At 36.2% G+C, this 27,232-nt stretch overlaps 1 protein-coding gene across 2 annotated transcripts; it reads right to left on the bottom strand.

The window, feature by feature from the left end:
* Nucleotides 1-1,491: 1,491 nt before the first annotated feature.
* On the bottom strand, nt 1,492-26,990 carry LOC121380387 (caprin-1-like). Of its 2 annotated transcripts, XM_041509177.1 has the most exons (11): nt 26,820-26,990; nt 19,152-19,214; nt 17,400-17,486; nt 16,599-16,760; nt 14,928-15,168; nt 11,875-12,168; nt 9,379-9,749; nt 8,059-8,224; nt 6,908-7,051; nt 3,950-4,084; nt 1,492-3,481 (listed from the first exon to the last, which is right to left on the bottom strand). In XM_041509177.1, exons 1-11 carry the CDS (start codon nt 26,931-26,933, stop codon nt 3,408-3,410), a joined length of 1,851 nt encoding a protein of 616 aa, XP_041365111.1. In that variant the 5' UTR covers nt 26,934-26,990; the 3' UTR covers nt 1,492-3,407. The 2 variants fall into 2 exon arrangements, with proteins under 2 accessions (XP_041365111.1, XP_041365112.1); XM_041509178.1 differs by lacking the exon at nt 3,950-4,084.
* Nucleotides 26,991-27,232: the final 242 nt, after the last annotated feature.

The raw sequence follows: 27,232 nt of genomic DNA on the forward strand, positions 1-27,232 counted from the left end.
CTCCCTAGATCCGGTCGACCACGGGTCACTACCCCCGGGCAGGACCGCTACATCCGGGTACGCCACCTTCGGGAACGATTGACTACTGCCACCTCCACAGCCGCAGCAATACCAGGTTTGCGCAGGATATCCGACCAGACCGTACGGAACCGCCTGCGTGAGGTAGGAATTCGTGCCAGACATCCAGTTCGAGGTGTCATCTTAACACCACAACACCGTCGACTCCGACTGCAGTGGTGCCAGATTCATCGACAATGGCCTCAACTGCGATGGAGACCGGTGTGGTTCAGTGACGAGTCCCGATTTCTGCTCCGACGTCATGATGGAAGATGTCGCGTGTATAGGCGTCGTGGTGAACGTTATGCGGCAAACTGCGTGCAGGAAGTGGACAGATTCGGCAGGGGTAGTGTCATGGTGTGGGCAGCCATCTCACACACTGGCAGAACTGACCTGGTCCACGTGCAGGGCAACCTGAATGCACAGGGCTACCTGAATGCACAGGGCTACATTGACCAGATCCTCCGGCCACACATCGTTCCAGTTATGGCCAACGCCAACGCAGTGTTCCAACATGACAATGCCAGGCCTCACACAGCACGTCTCACAACGGCTTTCCTACAGAACAACAACATTAATGTCCTTTCTTGGCCATCGACATCACCGGATTTGAACCCAATTGAGAATCTATGGGACGAGTTGGACCGACGCCTCCGACAGCGACAACCACAGCCCCAGACCCTGCCCGAGCTGGCAGCAGCCTTGCAGGCCGAGTGGGCCACCATCCCCCGGGACGTCATCCGTACTCTGGTTGCTTCAATGGGCAGGCGGTGCCAGGCAGTTGTCAACACACGCGGAGGCCACACCCGGTATTGACTCCAGATGACCTTGACCTTGGTGGTGTGTCCTATCACTTACTCACAATGGACTAGAGTGAATTGTGAACAATCCTACAACATTTGGTAATTATCGGACTCGCCATTCAATAATTAAATCAATTCTCCAAATGTTACGACAATGTGGTTTTGCGTTTCTTCTTTTGAAGAGTATATAAACCAAGTTTCATTGACATAGAACTTTTAGTTTGTGAGAAACTTGTGTAAAAGATGATGTCTTTAATACCTTTATCTTACCTTTTTACTATGTAGACAGTTATGCTAAAATTACAAGACCAAACTAGAAAGTATTTATGGCATCCTTGTAGATGGTTCCCACAGCACAACCTGTCCTAAGAAAACAATCTCTGCAGTTCGTGAAATCTTGCTCCAAGGATCAATTTTTTAAGAAAACCCCTCCCCCCATCTACAGAATGACTCATTCCAGAAACTATTATTCAGACATTCTGCACTAGTATGGTCAGTTTGAAACCAAACATTTCACCAACGACACAACTGCAAGTGAACCTTTTGTGGCATGTGTATCATAAATTATTTACGAGTCGTTAAAATAAATGTGGTATGCTCTATGGCTCCATCAACAACACAAGACTAAAGGTAATTCAGAAGAAACATTTATTTGATTGTAGAAGCAAAAAAAGAAAATCAAATCTTTTGAAAATTGTTACACTCCAGTAGTGCAAGTGATTCATAATACTTGCAAAACAAAACTTTAATTTTGCTTGAAAACAAGAAGCACCAGACTACTGACCTTAATGTGGCTGAAAACCACACATCCACTTGTACAGAAAATCAACTTGTTAAAATAAGTTACCTGTATTTATCAATAATAACTTCACTTTAGTGAAATTTTTTAATTATTATTATTTTTAATTACTTATCATATGTTCATTCCCCACAATAAATGAAGCAAAAATATACGAACAATACCGAGCTGTACAATTGACACAATTACGAAAGCATGCAAATAACTGTTCTGTGAACAGTAAATCTTTACTGCAATGTTCTATTATTCATACTTATTCATTAGAATTGTAACTCTGTATAATGGAAACAAACTTGCACGAGTGCTGAAATGTAAATTAAAAGAAAAATTAACAGAAGTAAACCAAGACAAGTGGACGTAATCGTGTTTTGACCGTTTCATTTTAAAAACGTACAACAGTGCATTTCCATTTGAGGAGAGAGATCAGACCAATCTGCTAACCACACAAAGGTCAAATTAACTTGCTAACCACACTAAGGTCAGATTAACTTGCTAACAGCACTAAGGTCAGATTAACTTGCCAACCACACTAAGGTCAGATTAACTACTTGTAAAAATAATAAATAATCTGCTGCTTCTTTCACCTATAAAAAAAATAATATATGTATCTGTTGACAACAATACAATACCTTCCAACAACAAGTGTTAACACTATTACTATCACAAACTTTTTCAAAAATAAAACAAATTCTACCTTTGCTATCACATTTGTTTTACATTGGTACATATAAAATATCTAGACTAAGTAAATAATGAAAATGCATGTATTGATTGAAAACCTATTTTATTGTACAATGAACCAAAGACAACTTATGAGGCCTTCATGCCTCACAAGAATATGGTGACATTTTACTAAATAATCGTCATTATCTAGTATGTCGGAATGAAAGTAATATTTAACACATTAGTTCAAACATGCAGACCAAATATACCATTTATTTTGGGGGTATTCTCTTCTCTGCATTAATTCACTTTCTGTATACATTTTATATTAGTTTAGTGACCAAAAACACCCAACCAAATATCATTTGAAAATTAGTGCAACTAGTTGAACTATAAAGTGCAGCTATCGGTTATACATACATTATACATTAAATTTTGGATGTACCATAGGTTATTGGAAGGCATCATATTTCTATTGTAACATAAAGCTCATTTATTCTTTTGCATTTTTTTTTTTTTTTTTTTCAATATGAAATTTATATTTGTTCAAAAGAAACACATACAATCATGTTCAAAAGCACTATAATGAAACAATACTGAATGACATAAACATAAAAAATATGCAGTTTGAGAGTGAACATGACAGAATGCAACACCTTTGAACAAAAATGTTGTGGAACATAGAACAAGTGCACAGATGTTGGAACATGCCCTTGTGTTTTTTTCTTCTTGTTATCGTCAGTTTTGAAATTTTACCCCATTTGTTTGGGTCAATGTTACACCTGTTGAAATCGTATTGTCCGTTGTTTTGTTGTTGTCCGTTGAAATTTGCCACACCACACCTACACATGTCCATGCAACCGCAAACACAATGAATTATTTTTGGACCAAAACCTCCCTTAAAAAGAAAATGAGTGCATATTTTTCTTACAACTTCACAAGGAAATGTAAGAAAGTCCCACCCCCCAAAACATATAAATATACAAAAGAATGTTGAATCCAGGGAGATTTTCACGATGGAGGTCCAAGAATATTTCTCAAGTCAGTGTACACAGCTGCACGAAGTGTGTTCTGTTACACCGTTGTTAATGATACGGTGCTGGTGCTGGGCGGCTGAATCCACCACCTCGCCCACGCATGTTCCTCATGGCTGCTGCACCTAAAATGTAAAACAAACTACATTTTAACCTTTCATGTGCAATACTCACTTCATAGTATTAAGTAATACATGTAAAATCGTCCACAATGGTTCAAAATTTTACCTTCCCCAAATTTGTCGATGATTAAATCTTATCTGCAAACGGTTTAAAAATGATAACCAAGGCCACAATTCCGAAATATTTGCACAGGCATATCCATTTTATGTTGCCAAATCGGCAAATATGAATAAAAGTTGAATTTATCAATTTTATTAAATTAATAATTCGCAAGAAAACCCCCTTGAAAATCATGGACCATTTCCTGTGAAAAAAATTAAACATTCACTAGGAATTATAAAACCTGAAAGTAATAATGTTTAATAACGACCATGACAGTATGAATGATGGAAGCACTTTACACACACTGATGAAGTTTCATGGATTCACAACTGTGGTTTCCGCAGTTGTAGATAACAAATACGAGTTACCTCCTCTTGAGCTATTAGTACCACCACCACGTTTTTGAAATCCAGATCCTCCGCTGTTTGTGTTATTGTTGTATCCTTGGTAACCGTCTGGACGGTAGTCATTCCGCGGTGGAAAGCCTTGGTAATTTGATCCTCCTGAGAGAATAAACAGCAGTCTTTTGTTTTACTAGGAACCATTTCTTCAAAAACTTAACTGTTGATTACATCTAAAACTTCACAGAAAAGTGTTAAAAGTAAACACATCCAAACAAAGGTGGGAAAAGAACTCTCCCCCCTCCACCCCCAATATTCACTATATACTAATGCTGCATTCATCTGGTGCTCGTGAATATCGTAAATTCACAAGTCACAAATTGTGAACACTACTTCACCGAATAGAGTGGTGGGATGTAGCCCAGTGCTTGCTTAATGCACAGTCGGTTTGGGATCAATCCCTGTCAGTGGAACAACTGGGCTATTTCTCATTCCAGCCAGAGCACCACGACTGGTGTACCAAAGGCCGTGGTATGTGCTATCCTGTCTGTGGGATGGTGCATATAAAAGATCCCTTGTTACGAATGAAAAAATGTAGCAGGTTTTCTCTCTAAGTCTATATGTCAAAATTACCAAATGTTTGACATCCAATAGCCAATGATTAATAAAATCAATGTGCTCTAGTGGTGTCATTAAACAAAACAAACAAACTAACAAAGTGGAGAGCATTCAGGCGATTTATAGACAATCTGCACTGTCACTCCAATCTCACCCCACCCCCACAACTCATAATTGATTTATAGACAATCTACACTGTCAGTCCAATCTCACCCACCCCCAAACTCATAACTGATTTAGTGACAATCTACACTGTCAGTCCAATCTCACCCACCCCCAAACTCATAACTGATTTATAGACAATCTACACTGTCAGTCCAATCTCACCCACCCCCAAACTCATAATTGATTTATAGACAATCTACACTGTCAGTCCAATCTCACCCACCCCCAAACTCATAATTGATTTATAGACAATCTACACTGTCAGTTCAATCTCACCCACCCTCAAACTCATAATTGATTTATAGACAATCTACACTGTCAGTCGAATCTCACCCACCCCCAAACTCATAATTGATTTATAGACAATCTACACTGTCACTCCAATCTCACACACCCCAACCCATAATTGATTTAGAGAAAATATGCACTGTCAGTCCAATCTCAAATACCCAATCTCACAATTGATTTACAGACAATATGCACTGTCACTCCAATCTCACATACCCAATCTCACAATTGATTTATAGACAATATGCACTGTCACACTCCAATCTCACATACCCAATCTCACAATTGATTTATAGAGCAATATGCACTGTCACTCCAATCTCACAATTGATTTATAGACAACATGCACTGTCACTCCAATCTCACAATTGATTTATAGACAATCTGCACTGTCACTCCAATCTCACACACCCCAACTAATAATTGCACAAATGATTTGTGTTTGTTCCGCCATTTTTTTCTACGAGTTGTGAAAACTAAGACAGAAAATCCTACCCCAGTTCACAAGTTGTGTTCACCAAACGAATGGTCTTCACTTGTGTATTAGGAAATACGATATTCACGACTTCTATGAACACAGCATTAGTATCGAACCTAAACGTTTATCAAGGAATAAACAATGTGCTGTTGTGCCGTGTTGGCAATCAAAATACGTCAAGAACCGTACTTCAGGTTACCAGGAGGTTACTATTAAAAACCAGCTAATGTTTTTTTTTAACCGTGTGTTATTCAGATACAAGATAACTGTACACTAAAGAGAAAAATCAAAATGGTACAGATTCCAAGAGAATCAGGACTACATACATCCTGTCTTGTAACCACTGAAAGGAGAGACGGTGTGACAATACACAGACTAGGGTCTAAACCACATTGTTAACAACTACAATAAATTACTCTCCGGCTTTTAATTACCATTAGATTTCCCCCACATTTTGTCCAGACATAAATTGTAAAAAACAAAAACCATTATGGTGAAACAGATTGTACATCTTAGATTGTAATCATGTCACCTATATCGACTTTTTTGAGATCTCGAAGAAAAAACACACATTTTTTTCACTGACTGCCATTTTTTTTTTTTTTATGGAATATTCTTCAAAAGGGGTGGGGAAAATGTGGAGCAAGCAAAGTATATGACGTAATTAATCTGATGACATGACGATTGCTTTATACTTCAGATTATGTCACATCTATGAGAGGAGAGTAATTTATCATAGTTGTTAACAAATAGTTATGACTTGAGTTATAATCAATGAAAAACAAGGGCTTTGAAAATATAGACTAGAGACTTCTAACTAAAAAAAACCCGAACAATAATTATGTGACTGTGTCTGCAAAAAGGTACAGATGATGTAAAATGTCAAATTATTTTCTGGGCATTTTTTGATAGTCAGTGTTTATAAGAATATGATTTTAAAGATATGTTTGACAATAGGAATTTTGATTAAGTAATAATGAAAGTTGTTTCTATTTTTAAAAGAAAGAAAGAATGATTGAATAAATGAATGAATGAATGAATGAATGAATGAATGAATGAATGAATGAATGAATGAATGAAAGAATGAATGGTTTAACGACATCCCAGCATGAAACAATCTTAAGTTAAAAGTTTGTTTTGTTTAACGACACCACTAGAGCACATTTATTAATTAATCATCAGTCATTGGATGTAAAACATTTTGACATTTTGACATATAGTCTTTAAGAGAAAACCCCTTATATTTTTCCATTAGTAGCATAGGATCTTTTATATGCACCATCCCAGTGTTTTCTGTCACTGACATCATGCCTCATCAGTACTCTGTTGTATCTCAAACCAAGTGCTATGTTAGACAGACTAGAGAGAACTATAATTGATCAAGGAAGAGAAAGGTAACAATACAGACCAACTAGTTAATTATTCCCAAGTCTCACCTCTACCACGACTTCCCTGTCCTCGAGTGAAGCCATTCTGCATCCCATTGCTGGAAGACCCTCCTCTAGATCCTCCCCGATTGCCCCGGAATCCATTACCTCCTCGACCACCTCTCTGCGCTCCATCACCGGCATAACGGTTGTCTGTGGTATCAACCAACGTACATAATTAACATAGACCTTTTATAAACAGTCATCTCGGTTAACGTTCTTTTAATTGTAAACAATGCGAGTTGGTGGAGATTTCTGAGAATTTGGAAAAAATAAATAGTATTTCAACATATTAAAGACTAAAGACAATATCAAAACATTATTATGGTTAAATTATCATTGAACTAAACCAAATTATAAGGATTGACCAAGTATTTTGAAACAATGGTCAATTCCAATTATTACTGACAAAACCCCAGAAATGCTGCTTATTTTGAAGAATGAAATAACCTCCTGTTATTCTGTCAGTATTTATGTTAACCAACCGACTGCACAAAATGGTATACAGCACTGACACCATGTTATCGTGGGCGTCGGTTAAGAGAAAGAAGCAATAATTTATTCAACACATTTTAATTATGGTTATTAAAAGTTAAAGTTTGTTTTGTGTAATGACACCACTAGAGCACATTGATTAATTAATCATTGGCTATTGGATGTCAAACATTTGGTAATTCTGGGTCATCAGATAAAACCGCTAAATTTTTCCTAATGCAGCAAGGGATCTTTTATATGCCCTTTTCCACAGACAGGAAAGCACATACCACAGCCTTTGGCCAGTTCTGGTGCACTAGCTGGAATGAGAAAAAAGTCCAATCAGTTGAATGGATCCACCGAGGTGGTTCGATCCTGCGACACAAGCACCTCAAGTGAGCACTCATCCGAATGAGCTAAATCCCGCCCCTATTATGGCTACATGATGACAGACATATGGTTAAGGACCACACAGATAATGAAGAGGAGAAACCTGTTGCTGCTAAGCAATGGGCTACTCATTCCCATTATCAGCAAAACATCTGAAGCATATCACAGTCTTTGTTACACCAGCTGTGGAGCACTGGCTGAATGAGAAGTAGCTCAATGGGTCCAGTGCCGGGGATTGATCCCAGCCGGCCTGCGCCTCAGTTGGTGCCGAGCTGGTTATGTGGCATGACACTCACTCTGATATGTTGGTGAGTCCGCGTCCTGGCTGGCGGGTCCCTGCTGTGATCCTGTCTCAGACAGGGCGCCCTGCGATCCCGACTGGGAGTACATCGACTGGAATACCGGCGCACTGGCGTTCATTGTGAACTTCTTCTCTGCCTGGCTCGCATCCTCAGAGTCGTCCTGGTCAAGCAAAACAAAACAAAAAATAAATTATTAACCACGTTCACAAATAAAACATTAAAAAAGGTATTTTGGTTTTACACCACCACTAGATCAAGGAACATTTTGTTCAGTATAGCATCACAACTCATTATGCACGTTTCACAGATCGCTACACAATTTCAAAACATTACACAGTAGTTGCTAATCAATTTTCAAATGACTAGAAATATTGCCAATAATGATTTTGATAACAAAATGTTACTGGTCATCAGTTATTTAATGTCAAACATTTGGGGTAAGTTGAGCCATCCATTTGTCGTTAATGCTTGCTAGAATGGTTGCTACGCTACACATTAAACCAAATGAATACATCGGGAACCAGTCCCAATAGCTTGCAAACATTTAGAGAAAAAGAGCTGGATGAACTTGGTGAATAAACACAAAACCACAAGTGTTCCATACCCCTCTTTTGTGACCCCCAAATAAGACTCAAAAACAAATGCTGTATGTTTATTTTTATCTTACTTTCATATGTACAGTATTTGTACACACATGACAAGCTCCACAATCTGACAATTGCAAATCTTATTTTAAAAATTAAATTGGGTAAATTGTCATGAAAGTCAAACTGTAACAGTTCATTTCAGCTCTATATCTCAAAGCATTGTGAATAAAACATACAGAAAACTATATGTGAGGCAGACGGACATATAGACAGAGATGAAACTTGGAATTTTAAAAGTTTAATAGATGATTTGCCAAAACTTCCTGCTTACCAAGAGTTAGGCCCGATATCTGTCTAATTGCATACTTTTACAACTGCCATATGTTCACAAAGCCACCAAACAGATCTAATAACCTTCATATTCAAATCTGAATATCCTGGGTAGTATAGTACACACTTAAAACAAACTTGTTTTCATGGTCATCAATAAAATCCCCATGTAAATGTTGCTGTGCTATTAATGGCAGTATTAATTATGAAAGTTGTAGTCATTTATTTCATTTGTCTTAAAATCAGACATTTTTGTTAAATAAAAAATATATGAGATAAAAATCTATTAATATATGTCTAATGTATAATTCTATAGACAAAAACACAACTAGAACATGTATATGACTTTCATAAAATTAGGTACTCACACATTTGTTTGAAAAAATATAACAATTACCTGCGTGGGAGGCATGGGTATTGATGGAGGCAAGTCAAACTGCGAAACGGAATTCTCTGTTACCGATTGGCCTATCATGGTGTGTGAAATCTGCGGCGTGGAATCGCCCACTGAAGGGAACATGGAATCGCCAGGCAAGTTCTGTGACAGGCCACTCTGGCCGAATGATGAACTAGTAAAGTCGAGCCCAATGTTGGGATCTGCTGCTTGAGAGTATGGCTTAGGCTGATCGTTGGACACGGAATCGGCCGTCTTGCTGAGCTGGTCACCAAAGCCAGGTCTGCCGAACGTGGGCTGTGTTAACGGGTCGGTCTGTCTGGGCTGGCGAGACATAGGCTGTGCAGCAACCACAGCCGGGTCTAAGTGTGGAGCTGAAAATTACAACACATAAATGAAGAAATAATCTGTGTTTTTTTTTTTTTTTAAAACAATACCCGAGATGTACAGTATGTTTATCAGCAAATAAATCCACATATTATGGTCACACATGGAATGACAAAAACCAACAGGTTTGCTGCAGCATATTCCTATGATTTAAAACTTAATTTTCTATAATATAAAGCATGAAAGAAAAAAGTGTTTTATTTCACAATGCACTCAACACATTTTAATTAGTTATAGTACATCTTAAAAACATGCTGCTGCCACTGCATGGGCTACTCTTTTTGATTAATTAACAGCCAAAGATCTTGTTATATGCTCTATCCCATAAACAGGATAGTACATACCACAGCCTTTGTTACAGCAGTTGTGGAGCACTGGCTGGAACGAGAAATAGCCCAATGCACACATCGATCCTAGACCGACTGTATATTGGACCATGTCACACCACAAAACTATAAAAGTGAAATTACGATGTAGCATCATCCCTTTCCTGTTTAAAATCCACTACCATGACATCAAATAAAGATAGCAAATTTTTATTGCTGGTGCCAAATATTGCAAATAATGAAAACAAGTGAACAAGCAATAGTCAGTCACACATCATCAAGCAGGGATTTATCCAGGATCCCATGCCTAATGGGATTGGGAAAATTAGCAAGATTTTAGTCATAAATTGGAATTTTTTCGGGCCACTGAATTTGTGCTTCTGTAATATTATTTAAAGTATATAATTAATTTATATTCATTTAGTTTTATGAGACTGTTCTTAATTAAATAAATAAATAATAAAAAACAAAATTCATTTTTTATTGTTCTGATTTTTAGTTACATAATGGAGACAACTGTTCTTAAATTTCTAAACTGCTAATACCATTTCACAATACCATAGTGGTAATTACATGTATTTGTGTAACCGTGTTGACCGACATGCCAAACCTCCACATATATTGAAAAGAAAATTATCGATCCAGACTTTTAAAATTTAATAGTGGTATGTGAAAAGTACCCACCATAAAGAATTATATTTTAAAATAAATTGATATCATATTTATATTCATGATAAAGAAAACCAGAAAAAAACCCCACTTAGTTAGCAAAAATTGCATCACAGTTAAAAACGCTACTCTTGCCCACAAATTAGTAATAAAGCGAGAAATAAAATAGGAACCAATTTTGTTTATGTAGGTGCATTGTTAGTATTATATTTGTGCTGTTTCATCACTTGAAAAATTATTTCTTGCCTATCTTGCTATTTTAATTCTGTAATGTTGGGGGGAGGGGTACCGTTTAATGGTTCGCAAACATAAATCGTGATGTGCCACCTTAAAAGACTGGTCATTGTTTGCATTATTACGCCTACACTATGTTACAGCAACAGCTGTTTGGTTGTCAGTGATTAGAGGAAAATGGCGGCAAAACGACTTGAATGTTTTGTATTTATCTTGGACTTGAATTACATCGGTAGGTATATCTACTACAGGAATGGGACAGATTATTGGTGAGCATATATTCATTAGTGGACTGTTGCTTGTGGAAGAAGGAAATGTTTTAACGACGCACTCAACATTTTATTTTGTTGCTTGTGGAAGAAAATCAATCTTCTTTTTTTTCCATACGATTGGTGTATACCAGTAGTGGGGGTTGATTTAATATTTTATTCCTCACTGGCCATCGGATTCAAACAATATACTTATTTGGTAGATATACTGATGACAACTAGCATTGTTTATGCTTTGAAAATTGCAATCTCTCTGGATAGAATTTTTTTAATCAGATCTTATGTATTGTATGCTAAGGCCTGAAAACAGCAACTGTAAATTATGTCACAGTTTGTTTTGGTAACATTTTATAAGATCATGTTGCGTGATAACAGCTGCTTCCAACTGTTGTTTTCGGGATTCTGCAACTGTGTTAAATTAATTTATCAGAATAGACATAATTACCTAAATATATAGTCACCAAATTGGGAATTTATAGCCACGAAATTGGAAAGTTTGAATGACAATTGCTTTATTGAAGGGGCCGATGTTCGGCACTGAACAACGCCTGGATAAATCCCCGTTAAGGGACATCATGATTTTAGTGTTTGCTCTGCACACCAACATCACCTACATGATTCAATGTCAATAGTTGATTCTTGGAGAAAGTTGAAAGTTCCTTGCATCGGTGTGATGATTTCGTCGACGGGTTTCTGCCGCTGCTCAGTGTAGCTGTCTGTGTAGAATGCTGATTGCTGGATTTCACTGATCTGACTGCTGGGCACCTTGTCCATTGTCCCACTCTCCGGCTGGACAATCACTTGGTCGAACGATAGCTCCTCCGGTTCCGGAGCCACTTCGCTCGCAACAGCCACGTCAACGCTACCCATTTTCTCAACTATGTCTTCTGTCTCCTTGGCTACTGGGGCTAAAGTTAAAAAATATATATATACTTTCGTTACAAAATAATTTCTGCTATACCAAACCAAAGTGTACAGTCCTAAGCGTTATGAGAAATTTCAACAAAAACAGACATATTAATCTGAAGGTTGTCCCACAACTGATAAGACGATTAACTCAAGTTACTATAAATATTTGTGTTGTGGATACAAAAAGCAATTACTGCTTACCCCATGTGATCAATTCTGGTACACTGGTGGCACCTACCGTATATCTTCACCTATAAGTCAATTCTGGTACACTGGTGGCACCTACCGTATATCTTCACCTATAAGTCAATTCTGGTACACTGGTGGCACCTACCGTATATCTTCACCTATAAGTCAATTCTGGTACACTGGTGGCACCTACCGTACATCTTCACCTATAAGTCAATTCTGGTACACTGGTGGCACCTACCGTATATCTTCACCTATAAGTCAATTCTGGTACACTGGTGGCACCTACCGTATATCTTCACCTATAAGTCAATTCTGGTACACTGGTGGCACCTACCGTATATCTTCACCTATAAGTCAATTTTTTTTCACCCAAAAATTATTTTATAACTTGGGGGGTCGACTTATAAGAGGGTAAAAAAAATTCACCTAAAATTTTTACCGTTTTGGGGATTATTTTACAAGTTTTATTGTTGAAGTATGCCCTGTATTTATACTCAAATATGTTAATTTGACACATTTATTTTTTTATAACCTTTTTTTTTGTTTGGCATTAGAACGGTTTTGGTTATGCAAAAAGGCGATCTCATTCACATGCCAAGAGAACAGTCCACTTAGTTAAAATAACAGTCATCACTAATAGCAAAAATGTAAACAATACTAACTACCTGTTGCCTGAGTTTATTTTGAAATCTGGTCACTGGCATTAATGGTTGTTCAAACAATGTTTTGTCGGTGATTAACTTCATGAATATTACTGAGCTTTCCCTTAAAGCAGCTTAGACTGATATCTACAGTTCACTAGAGCAATAGGGGTCATACATAAAAACCAGTGTACTTTCCAGAGTTATCCTCCTTACATGTATTAATATGGCGGAAAAACATGTGATTAACTGATACTTTCAGTTTTATTGTAGTGATCTGTTGTCAATGTTTATAAATAAAGTTGTTGTTTGTGCACAAAACCATGCTGTACAGTGCCATATGGTAACAGCCAAACAGCTTTCACTATCTACTAAGGGAATATTTCGTTTTGATGCTGTTACTTGTTTGCAATGTACAAAACGTTAAAACCGAAGTTTGTAAAATAATTTTCTTTTGTTCAAATATTGTACATTATTGTTCTCATGTGCTGAAAATAAGAAATACTTCAATATTTATAAGTTGTTTTTCATGGCTCGACTTATAAAGTGATCAATAAAAAAATAAGTTTTCAGGGCTTGAAATTAGGGACTCGACTTATAGCCGAGATCGACTTACAGGCGAAGATATACGGTAAGTCTGCGCACCTAAGCATTTGTGTTATATTTTAAAGTTAAAATATTTCTTTAAAAATATTTGTTTCACTGCCACAGTACAATGGAACAATAAACGTGTTCCAACTAAAGTTATTTTAATTTTAATGTTTTTTAAACTCAAGTAATGAGCACATCTTTAGTGGGACCTTCCAGCATTTAATGGCCTGCACAGCAAACAGTAAAACAACCACTTCTGTCGCTAATGTTTACATAAAACAGCAACAAACAATGGATCCGACTTTTGTAAGTTCTAAATAACAAACACTTCCTGTTATAGTCTGTTTCAGAAACATTTAGATTGTGCAAATCAGATAAATATAAATGGTGTTCCATGCTCCTTAGTTTGGACAACACAAAATGACAATATAAAAAAAGCCAATGTAAACATATTTGATCATTATTCAACAAATATTGTCTGTTATTAACTGTGTAAATGAGCACAAATAGTGTTCGTTTGACATATAGAACAATCAATGATAATTTTGAAACAGACTATAGCTAAAATAGGCCATGCTGTAAGTACAATCTTCAAAGTCTGTGTGCAGCCATTTTGAATTGTGTCACTCGGAGGGAAATTCAAAGTGTTCTTGGATGTTTACGTCAACAGATAAAATAAGACATTCATTTCATTTATGAATTCATAAATTACAATAAGGTATGTATTGAAGCTTCTATGTAAATTTTATGTAAGTTGATATGCAAGGTTGATCATTACAACGTTGACAGACACATGTTGACAGACAGGTGATAGAAAACACGTTGATCGAGGCTGGCAAAAGTATACTTTTAGTGCATTAATTCAGTTTTTTTCAATAAAAGTGTTATCAACCAGTTTTATACATATATTCACAATCAAGATGTGTTGTTTTAGCAACGGTTTTGTGAATTAAATTAACGTTGTTTGTTTGTTTACAAACATACCCCGACACTTGTTTCAAGACGTAATGTAACATCATTAACGTGCGCAGATGTTTGTGCTGAGCAGACTAAGGTGACATTAGTGTATACCCTAAATAAAAACTGATTGAAACTAGAAGATAAAAAACCACAGGGAAATAATTGAAACATTTACAAAATGTTCCTGCACTGTCCGACACTGGCAACATGAGAACTAACTTTGCCAGTAAAGTATTGTTGTCTAGATACACTAATTATTTAAATTTTCTTGGATGGACAGATGCCAGACAAACCAGTATCAGATTAGCTCTGTTGAAGAATATCACAGTGGAACTACAGATCAGACTGGATCCAATCTGGGAGAGCAATGTTACCTTCCACCTGTTCTTCGGCTTTGCGTGCATTCTCGAAATATCCGCAGTCACCAATGAGGTTGATGAGGTCCTTCAGCTCCTTGTACGTGGTCCCCACCACCTCCTTCTCCTTCGAGTCGAGCAGGCTGACGATGTGCTCGGCCGCCGATGCCAACTGTTCGGCGTAGTTGTCGTCATCCCGAGACGGACTGATCAGCTGGTACAACTCATCCAGCTGATTCAGATTTTCTTCTGTTAGAACCTGAAACGTAACAAGAAAATCTAACTACAACAACGACAAGTTAACAGATTTCTTATGAAAAAAATGTACATCCTTTTTAAAAAGCCATCAAGTCTCAGTCAACAATATAACATAAAACAGATTTCTTACCCCAAGTATACCTTTTGAGTTGGTTAAAAGTTAAAAGTTTTGTTTTCAGACACCACTAAAGCACATTGATTTATTAATTATCGGCTATTGGATGTCAGATATTTGATAATTCTACCATATACTCTTTGAGAGGAAACCCACCTCAGTTTTCCATTAGCAAGAGACCTTTTATATGCACCATCCCACAAACAGGATAGCACATACCATGGCCTTTGATATGCCAGTCGTGGGGCACCGGATGGAACAAAAAATATCCCAATGACAAACCGTGTATCAGGTGCGCGCTTTACCACTAGGCTACATCCCGTCCCCTCTTGAGAAGGAAAGAAAGAAATGTTATTTAACGACGCACTCAACACATTTTATTTACGGTTATATGGCGTCAGACATATGGTTTAAGAACCACACACATTTTGAGAGGAAACCCGCTGTCGCCACTTCATGGGCTACTCTTTCCGATTAGCAGCAAGGGATCTTTTATTTGCACTTCCAACAGGCAGGATAGCACAAACCATGGCCTTTGTTGAACCAGTTATGGATCACTGGTCGGTGCAAGTGGTTTACACCTACCCATTGAGCCTTGCGGAGCACTCACTCAGGGTTTGGAGTCAGTATCTGGATTAAAAGTCCCATGCCTCGACTGGGATCCGAACCCAGTACCTACCAGCCTGTAGACCGATGGCCTAACCACGACGCCACCGAGGCCGGTCTCTCTTGAGAAAGATGCCACAGACATTAAGTTTATAACATAATGTTTTGGAAAGTTAAAAAAGAAAAAACCACCAAATACAGTGCAGAATGGCAGAAAAGTCCTAAAAATTGTCCTAGAATTCACACAGAAGTGGGAACAAGTCACAAAAATATTAAATTGGTAAATGTGGCAATTTTAATTTTTAAATGAGTTTATTTAAAATGTGACTGAGCACTTGCTATACTGACCGAGCACTTGCTATACTGACCGAACACTTGCTATACTGACCGAGCACTTGCTATACTGACCGAACACTTGCTATACTGACCAAGCACTTGCTATACTGACCGAACACTTGCTATACTGACGGAACACTTGCTATACTGACCGAACACTTGCTATACTGACCGAACACTTGCTATACTGACCGAACACTTGCTATACTGACGGAACACTTGCTATACTGACTGAACACTTGCTATACTGACCGAACACTTGCTATACTGACCGAACACTTGCTATACTGACCGAGCACTTGCTATACTGACCGAGCACTTGCTATACTGACCGAGCACTTGCTATACTGATCGCAATATCTACTTATACTTACCACAGCTCCATGCTTTCCCGTCTTAAAATCATTCCGCACTTTATCAGAGCCCATGTTATCAAGCAAAGTTTGTAGCTTTAACAGCTCACGAATTCTCTTAGTCTCCAAAGCTTGCTTCTCGATTTTCTCTCGCTTCGCTTGCTTCCGAAGTAACTTTTCAGTCTACAAATAACAGTCATGTATAATTAAGTAAAATTACATCTCTAATATCTCTGCTACAGCATACAAAGTTCAACCATGATTTCTGAAGTTCAAACAGGCGTATTATCGGAAATGACCCCACCATTTGTTTAGATGTGAAAAAAACCTCCTACAATATGGAGGATAAAAAATGTTACGAGCAATTTAACTTCAATGTACCATTTAATGTTAGTTCCCACTTGTAGTTTCAGATTTTGTTGTGTTCATGTTTACATCACACATCCATCATTTACAGGTAACTGAACCAACAGTAACACCTATAAATTAATAGTATAAAAATACAGATCATCTTAAAACATTTTACAATTTTGTACAACCACAGAAATACTGATAATTTCAAATAAACATTTTCCTTAAAAAAATATACAGTTAACATGAAGTCCAAAATAAACTTAAAATGTCAATTTACATTAGACTTCAAGTATTATTATAATGGACATTTTCTTACTAATTGTGGAGAAAACAAAATGAACTGCCAAAACAACAATGGTTCAGCTACAAATTTGTATCTAATGGTGGAAATATTTCCTGACTGAAAGGACGTGTATATGTTTAACTATTCCTCATTTAGATTTACACTGGTAAGGCTAACATTCTCACCTCATTATTAATGGTCACAAACTGCATCTTCAGCTCTCTAGCAAATTCCAACGACTGGATAACCAGTTCATATTTTTTTATTGCTACCTGTAAAAATAATATTTGTTATTAAACAATCAAATTACAAAATACTGTAGTAGTACAGATTCACTTAATTTATTACAATTAATGTTGATATTGTTTGAGAACAATTTATAAATATTAATAATTTGTAGCAATTTATGGACAAGCACTAATCTGGGATTGAAAAAGTAAAAGTGACTTCTCCCTAGAAGAAAGGGGATAAGTTTGATAAAAATCCTAATGGACATTTCGAGACAGAAAATTGTAACAAGAAACCAGTGCCATAATTTTGCAACAGAAATATAGTCATTAAAATTTGACTTGCAAAAGACCACAACAAATATTCAAATTCAACAAAGACGACTGCTAGGGAATAACATCCAGGTTAACAATAATTGTTACAACAAAAGCTGTACACAAAAAACAGAAAGAAATGTTTTATTTAACGACACACTCAACACATTTTATTTACGGTTATATGGCGTCAGACATATGGTTAAGGACCATACAGATTTTGAGAGGAAACCTTCTGTCGCCACTACATGGGCTACTCTTCCGATTAGCAGCAAGGGATCTTTTATTTGCGCTTCCCACAGGCAGGATAGCACAAACCATGGCCTTTGTTGAACCAGTTATGGATCACTGGTCGGTGAAAGTGGTTTACACCTACCCATTGAGCCTTGCGGAGCACTCACTCAGGGTTTGGAGTCAGTATCTGGATTAAAAATCATATGCCTCGACTGGGATCCGAACCCAGTACCTACCAGCCTGTAGACCGATGGCCTAACCACGATGCCACTGAGGCCAGTAAACTGTATACAAAGATCCATGCTTAGCAAAAAAACAAGTGGTCATAAGATATAATGTAGATCCTGAAATTAATGCTAAAAATGTGAGTTCGTGTTACTCACATCAATAATATTACGCATATATTTATATGTTTTGCATAGGTGTCCCACATTTTTAAAACAACAACAAAAATTAAAATTCTAATATATTTATAAAACAGAACTGGAAAACAATTCTTTGTAGACGAGACAGACTGTCAAATAGTCCAGCCAGTCATGTGTCACACAGTCACGTGTGATGATTCAGAGTCTTTGGCCACCCTGCCAAAAGCCGACATGATCCATCGCAGAAGAATGGGTTTTAGTACGCTAATATTCGACCGTTACTTTGTCTTTACTGTTCATGTTCCCTGCAACTGTTGGCATACAGTTGTAATGGTACATGTATGCTAATGACATGTATGCTAATGTTTAGCCAGATTTGGATAACTAGACACGTTACGTCGATGTTGGATGCAAAAATGTTATGAATTGATCTCACCAAAAACAAAAGGGACTAAATAGGTTAACTGATGCATACACAGACACGTAATAATTTAAAGGGAGGCCACTTGCATTACTTTCATGTCGCATTTTAGTCTGCCCACCGTCACATTAATTTCAGGATCTACAGTATGTAAATAAAGTTGGATTTAAAAAACCCAGACATAATTCCTAAACATACTAACCAATATGACAATTTAATAATATGCTCTATCTGGTGTGTGTATGCATGCATGTGTGTATATATGTGCATGTGTATGCGTGTTGTGTGTACACCAATGCTGAACTCTACAGGCCAAAGTATGGATGATGCAGTAAGCACATGTAACATCCACAAATAATTGTCAACGGTGGATACCTGCTGATCGTGCTCCAGCTCAAATCCATCTTCAGCTTTCTTTCGGATGATATCCAACTTTGACTGGAAGAAGAAAGGTTAAAAAGACTACAACATTTAATGTTAGTTTTCAGTTTTACTTTCAAATATAAAAATTTTGAAAATTCTAAATTTAAAATAATTGTTGTCAGTTCTGTTGGCTTGTTTTAGCCCTGTATGGATGAATGACACTGATAGCAGTTATATATCACTTTTGACATTAAAACAGAAATTATACAGCATATTTAGGAAATGACTACAATTAGATTTTGGTTCATGTGACATATTGGCCTGCATGACTATGAGCAAACTTCATTAAGATGTGGCATATGAATGGAAATGTACATTCACTTAAAAATTGCCCACAATTATTGTTTGGTTCATGCAAGTATGAACCGAAAAAACAATGTGCACACTGTATGACTGTGAAGTAAGACATACAAAAGTAAGCACATTGTTTTTTGGGTCTGTACTTAATGAATCAAAAAATAATTGCGGTCAAATCTTATAATTAAATTTATATCCATACTTTAACAATAAATGTCTGAATTTGTTTTGTTTAGTTTTAAATATGCCTGTAGTATTATCTGTGTAAACTTCATTGATTCTACGTCGCTTAAGAATGCAAATGTTCATTCACTATTATTTGGATCAGGTGATTGCCAAATGACGTCATTTGGTAAATGACATAATTTTGATAAGCAACTTAAAATAAAGTAGGGCTAATGAATTTTTATTCGTGGATAGTAAGTTTTTTAAATCACTATCCCATAGTTAGTGGATTTTATAAATATTCTACAAGCCCTGATTTCACTGATCATAAATGGTTCTAATAGTACAAAATATGTCTTAGTGTTTAAAAACTAGGGTCTGTCCCTTTAAGAGGGTTTGATAATTTAAGCAGCAGACCATTTTGTAACTAAACACTTAAAAACAAAACAGTGAACCAGTTAATAATAAGAAATTACATGTAAAACCAAAAGACCATGCTTGCGGTTGTTTTCTGATAATGCTTGCTTGACAACTGATTATAGTCTGTTTTGATTTTAACAGCTAAATAAAAACAGTAGCTTAGGCATACGTCATTTCCTCCCATAATGAAACCGCAGGTAATATATAGTGGGGCCTATTCGATTGCCACCTTCAGTACTCAAGCACATGTGTGACGTCGAAGGGACAGTAGTCAGAAGGTAAAATAGTTTCTACAAAATTGTATTTGAATTTACATACTATTTCTTGACTCCTATATTTAAGAGATAACACTAAAATAATTAGTGCCAGTGATTTTGGATCAAATGTGTAATGCTTTTATTTGAACGTGTGTTGTAACTCTGATTTGGGTTTATCTAAACCGGAACACTGAGAAGTTCAGTTAACACAACAATCGGAATCGGGTTTCGTGCTACAGTAGTAGTGTGATATCAGAAACATATATTTTTTTAAAAATCATATATAAATATATAAATTATTTTCATTGAATAGGGTCGTATTTGATATAATGATCATGAGAAACGAAATTTCGGTTCCATGATTTTTTGGACACAGTACTGACAATGATTGTTACCGTGAAAACCGAAGGCCTGTAGTTATTAAAAATATGTGGTTTTATTTTTATCCCGGAGTCACTTTAAAAACAAAAACAGAAAAATGGTATCCCCAGGCTTTCAAGCAAGATTTTGTGAAAGTTAAGGGCTTTTTTTAGGGCAAAATTTTTGACAAAAATAAGGACTGAAATTCAATAATCAATATAAAAGAAAAACATTCTGTACTCACCTCCAGGGAGAACATAAATACAAAAGCTAATTACCAACTCAGAAGATCATGCCAATGGTCATCAACAGCGATATTCAGCATATCAATACAACCAGATTAAAGTAATCTGATATGGTGCAAATCCATGCTGAATATGATGCTGATAACCACCAAGATGTCTTCTGAGAAATACATTAATTCAACATATTCATTATCTGAAAGTATACTAAGGCTAGATTTAATTAATTCCAACACTTATTTCATGTTGCATTTATCAAAAAATTACAAAATTTCAAAATGTAGGATTTTCACCAAAAAATTAGGGCTTTTTAGGATTTTGAAGCTTTAATAAGGAATATTAGGGCTGCTGTCAAAAAATAAGGAAAATTAGGAAAAGCCTGTATCCCACATCACATGGTACAATTTATTTCTTCAAAAATATTTTACTGGATACATTTACCAAAATATTGTTATTTTATAATAATAAATTCATTTTATTTAATTTCAGCGGTGTTGAAAATAGCAACATTTAGAACAATGTGTTTTGAAAGGCTCAAAAGACCAAAAAATGGGATCAGAGAATAAATTTAACCTAACTGCATATAATTACTGTTTTACTCTATTTATTTCTGCAGAAATTGATAACAGATAATTTTAGAGATTTACTAGTTTAATTATTTTTATTCTGTAACAAAATAAATGTTTAAAATGCTGTGGATAAAAAGAAAATTTTATCCATTGACCATGTCCGCATTTTACCGGACATATGTCTGCATTTCGCCTCCAGTCTTCTCGCTGCTCCATTTTTAAAGCATTTTGCTGCTCTCCTTTAATTTTCTGCACCCCTCTTTATTTTCCCGCACCCTACTATATTTTACAGCACTTATCTCCGCTATTTCCAAATGCACACGTCTTTCCAAACAAAAATAATCATCATTTTTGCACACTGGATCAAAGGGAACAACCTGCATTATGTATGAGAAAAGGCAACAACGAAAAAAGAAAAAAACTTCAGTAGCTTACGACAGTTACTGTAACGTCAATGTTCTCGTTGCTCCATTTAAGAGGGGCGGCCCGCCTCGTAATTGTATTTTGCCACCCTCCTTTATTTTTCTGCACCCTTTTTATTTTCCCCAACCATACTATATTTTACAGCACCTATCTCCGCTATTTTCATATGCACACTTTTTTTCCCCCACAAAAATAATCACCATTCTACACACTGGACATCAAAGGAAACAAGCCGCAATGTGTGTACGCAAAACCTCAGTAGCTTACGACAGTTACTGTAACATAATTTAACAGTATTTTTAACAACCTCTATTTTGTTCCATACCTGTATCCATTTATACACGCAATAAAAGTTATATTTTATTTGAGCAATGAAAACATTTTATTTGTTATCGACTCAGCAATCTCCGACTGAAAAAACACTTATTTGGTGCCATGTGATCAGACCGGTCATTCTGTCTTTTGTTTCCACTAACTATTGTCTGATCAATATTTTGTCCTCAACTGCAGATTTAACTGATTGTAACTAATGAATTTTACTTTCAGTCATTTCTATCATTCATAAAATATAAAATTTTCAGGTGTGGTTTTTTTTTTTGGGGGGGGGGGGGGGGGGAGAGAGAGAGAGAGAGATATTCCTGTTTATAAAAACAATGGAAGTGATAATGTTTGACAGGGTTCATTACACTTAAAACATTTTCATTTTCCAGGACTTTTAAGCACCATTTTGGTTCCATTTTCCAGGACTTTTTTTTAACATATTCCCAGGAATCTGAATACATTACCTGGAAAGGATTTTTTTAACAACACCCCAATAAACAAGAGTGCACAGAACAGATTAAAAAAACAGTTGTGCCCAAATTAATGAGATCTAAAACCCTGATAGAATAATAATCCATCAAAGTATTTTTTTTTAAAAGAAAGAAAAAGAACAACTTTTAATTCACTTACAACAATCAATATATAAACAATTATTATCCAGATCTATTATTTCAACAAACAAACAAAAAATAAAAAATATAAAAAAGGATTAAAAAATGTTAGTCACAAAACGTCTAAACATTCATTTATACATTTACGCTATTACGTTTATAGGTCAGTGCTTATAGAGTACATATACATGTACTTTAAATCCTTATTTATTTGTAGTTTTTAAAAAGTACCGTAGAATGACAAAATTACATAAATCATATAAACATGTTTTATTTTCATTAATAATTACTTTAAACTCATTAGTAACACTGTGTTTCAAATATGAAATTTACCGGAATTATACCTGTTTCCGTGAGTAACTAAATGTCAATCACATTATTTATTGATAGCACAAAAATAATCTCTCGAAGTGGACTCTTTGGTACCACCAATTTATATTACAAACAATCAACACTAACCCATAAAATTATTATTTAGTTTAATCAATCACTTCATTGACATGCCTTGACTTGTGGATACCGTTTTGCTGTGTAATGAGTCATCTTAAGACTTTAATGGAGATCAAAAGAATACGTGTCAACTTCATCTACAAGTTCTCAACTTTCGCACTGCACAGAAGCGTAACAGACATAAGCCTCAGGAGTATTTGTTTTGTTGGAAGGCGCTGGTTACAGCTATCTACTGAATTATTTATCTTTGACAGTAAATTCGAACTCACAAACGTCAGAAACAAGACTGCTGACAGTTACATAAATTATTCAACCAATCAAAGGTTATGTCCACGCCTTCTTACTGTGTATATATATTCTTAAAAACAAATAGGGGAACTCTAAATGCCAAAATTGTAAGGTATATTAACTGTGGGGAATGGTTATATGATAATAATGAATTAATTGGGCAAACATTACAACCGGTAGTTCAGTATTACAGTAGGTTTTATGACCACCAAAGATCTTGAAGGACGACTGGGGTCAGAAGTGAAATTTAAAAGTTGACGTTTTTTATCAGTAGTGGGTGATACCGCCACAATGTATCAGACATTCATTCAGTCGATGAGGCATACTGCATACGAGTCTCCCAATGGCCATTTGAGGGAGTCTGTTCCACTTCTCTTACAGTGCCTGCTAACGTGGTCAGCGGTCTTTGACATTGATACACACATCTCCCTATAATGTCCTAGATGTGTTCAATGGGGGAAAGGTCTGGGCTCATTGCTGGCCATGGCATTCGATAGATTTTGTGCTGCTGGAGGTGAGCATTGACGATTTGTGCATGGTGAGCATAGGCATTGTTGTCCTGAAAAACAAAACGTCGACCCACATGCCTGACAAAGGGTGTCAGTATGTTGTCCTGCTAGTACTGCCCAGTGACCCTTCCTCACTCAATATGGAGGGGGGGGGGGGGGTTCTGTCAGTCATAGTGATACCACCCCACACCATAACTGATCCACTGCCAAATCTGTCAAGAAATCGCATTGTGATGTTGGCGAGCCGTTCATTTCGTCGTCACCAGACCTGACCACGCCTGTCAAGGACACGTGACCAGTGATGAATACCCCAGTTCTGACCATTCACGTCTGTGGGCAATGTGATGATTTGTCACGGTAGGCACAACTTGGGGCCGTCGAGCATGAAGGTGGGCTGCATGAAGACGATTTCTAATCGTCTGACCGTAACTGGGACACCAGTAGCCTGATGAAGGTTTGCAACAATTTGATTTGCTGTTTGAGCTTGATTTCTTAAGAGCCTGGTTACAGATGAATCTATCCTGTACTCCTGTCATTGCCCTGGGATGACCTGAATGAGGTTGATGTCAACATTTTGGGTTTGTTGGTACCTGTTCCATAGTTTGCTAATCACTGACTTTGAAACATTGAAGGTGTTGACCACTTCACGCTGACTTCTGCCCGTTTACAGCATGTCAATAGCCCATAGACACTCATCGCGTTGCATAAGCTGCATCGCAAATTCAAACAATAAAAATGAATAAAAACAAAACAATAACAACTGTATGATCAACAGAATGAAAAAGATATGACAGAAATAATGTTCCAGTCCTTAATCGACCTTTCTAGAACTTGTGAAAATTGAGAATGACACCCCACGCATGTATACGGGGCAACTGTGTAATGCATATGCAAACTATAGAATGTGTTTCGGTGTGTTGATAAACAGACCTGAACATTCTTTACTAGGATGTCTGTGGTCAAAACATAGGTTCGGTCTAATAGTTGATATTAACATTAATATTTCAGGTTCTCCATCTTTTTTTGAAGAATATATTTAACAGTTGACCAATGGCAGCTGACCTCTTATAATTACTGTTGCTCAAGGATATAGTCTGGAATCAGACGTCAAACGCAATTATTTACAAATATATTTTCCAAATAATTATTATAAAATGAAACACACACACACACATATATATATAGATATATATATATATATATATATAAAAATAATAATAAAGTTCCAGGACTTTCCAGGGGGTTAATTAATTTTTCCAGGACTTCTAAGCACTTTCCAGAATGAAAATAAAATTTAAGCACTTTCCAGGGTTTTCCAGGATGCGTGCGAACCCTGGTTTATAATTAAAATAATTTATCTTGGCTGTCAAATAATATATACACCGCCTTTCCAAAAACAAAACAGTTGGCAATATCAAAGCGATTGATTCATTCGGGGATCACTTTACAAACATCTTTATTGTTTTACCAGGGCTAGCTCTGGGTTAGCAGAAAAATTCGCTAAATTATCTAATAAAGTTCAAAGATGGTAGATATTTTCTAATAAAATATTTATTTCATGAAATTATTTCGCCAAATTAAAATACAATTCGTCAATTGTTTTTGAAATTCGCAACTTGCAAATTTGGCGAGTGCCAGAGCTAGCCATTTTACATATACCTTGAAATTTTTATTAAGATAATATTAAAACTTTGATCGGTTCAGTAACACCAGAATTGCCTTTGAATGTCGCAACGACAACTGTTTCAACATGAGTCGGCTTGTATTGCGTATGAATTGTTTTGTACCAAATAATGAGGCAAAATAAGGAGTATGTCTTTCCACAAAGACGACCAACCAACACACGATATATGGTAACCAAGCTTTCCCTTTTTTTGCACTTTTAGCCGTGTTTTTTTTTTTTTTTTTGGAAGGGTGTGGATGGAATAAATTTGTAAAGTATTAATGTTGTATAGGCCTATCTAAGTCAGTCTTGATGTTTTTCAAGGGCCGTTATGACTTTTTCACTTTGGCCGTTTCGACTTTTCTGAAGGGCTGTTCTGACTTTTCCACTTTGGCTGTACTAACTGCTTTGGGGCTGCTTTGACTAATTGTTGTTAGGGCTGTTTAGTACTGGGGCCGTTATGACTACGATTCATTGTGATATACAGTGACAAGAAAAACAACTAATCAAGTTAATTTAAATTTTATGTAGAAGTTATGTATAGTGTTTTGTTATCAAGTGACAAATTCAATGGAAGCTAAGAGTGTGACAGTGTCTGCAATTACCCAAATTTCCCCTATATTGTTATCAAATAATGTGTTCAGTAAGCATTTCAGGAATTAAAATATTCTTAAACAGAACTAATATTAAAAGGAATGTTATTAGTATTTAGATATTAAATTGTAAGTAAGATTTCAACTTGGTAGGCCTACCAAAAAAGGGGAAATAATAATGCGGAACTAGTCGTTTAAGTTGACACAATATACCAAAATGACGATCAACCGTACAAGAAACATTAACCTACAAAAAATAGAAATCCTGGTTTATTAAAAGACATTACCGTGACAAACCGATCTATAGTCTACATTTTGATCATCGACTTCTCGTAAAAATAATTTGGAATCAAACGTTACGTTTGTGAATCACTGAATGCGATGTTGTTAACAGTTTAAGTTGGCTTTGAACTTCCAATGTAATCTACGTGGTTATAAAGCGTATTTCTTACCTTTCGTTTCTCGAGATTGCGGACTTTTTTGTCCACAACAGCAATAGCTTGTTGGATTGCACTTGTCACCTCCGTAGAGGCTTTAGTGTCGGTTTTTGTAGAGGCAGCAGGCATTCTTCAACAGCAACAACCAGCATAAAGACAGACAACTTCACGTGTTTCGTTCCCAACTACTACCCCAGTTCACTAGCCCGACAAGCATGCAATTTGTTACCTGTTTTAAATAAAAAATGAATACACTATGCTTTATGAGTTACACATATACAATATAAGAATAAAATTTGGCAGCTTAATTATTTTTCGCCTAAGAAACAATTTTTAATTGTAAGTAACATGAAATATTTTGACGAACTCTAGTGAACGAGGTACAAATAATAGATTGTTTCTAGGTTATTTTTGTATTCGTTTTGTTA

The sequence above is a fragment of the Gigantopelta aegis genome, chromosome 9 (assembly GCF_016097555.1).
Source record: "Gigantopelta aegis isolate Gae_Host chromosome 9, Gae_host_genome, whole genome shotgun sequence".
Lineage (NCBI taxonomy): Eukaryota > Metazoa > Mollusca > Gastropoda > Neomphalida > Peltospiridae > Gigantopelta > Gigantopelta aegis.

Coding starts and splice junctions, on each gene's coding strand:
- LOC121380387 (XM_041509177.1), bottom strand. CDS start 26,933: ATGCCTGCTGCCTCTACAAAAACCGACACTAAAGCCTCTACGGAGGTG. Junction 15,169..16,598: donor CGGGAAAGCATGGAGCTGTG/GTAAGTATAAGT, acceptor GTTACGTTTCAG/GTTCTAACAGAAGAAAATCT. Junction 4,085..6,907: donor ACAGGGAAGTCGTGGTAGAG/GTGAGACTTGGG, acceptor TTATTCTCTCAG/GAGGATCAAATTACCAAGGC.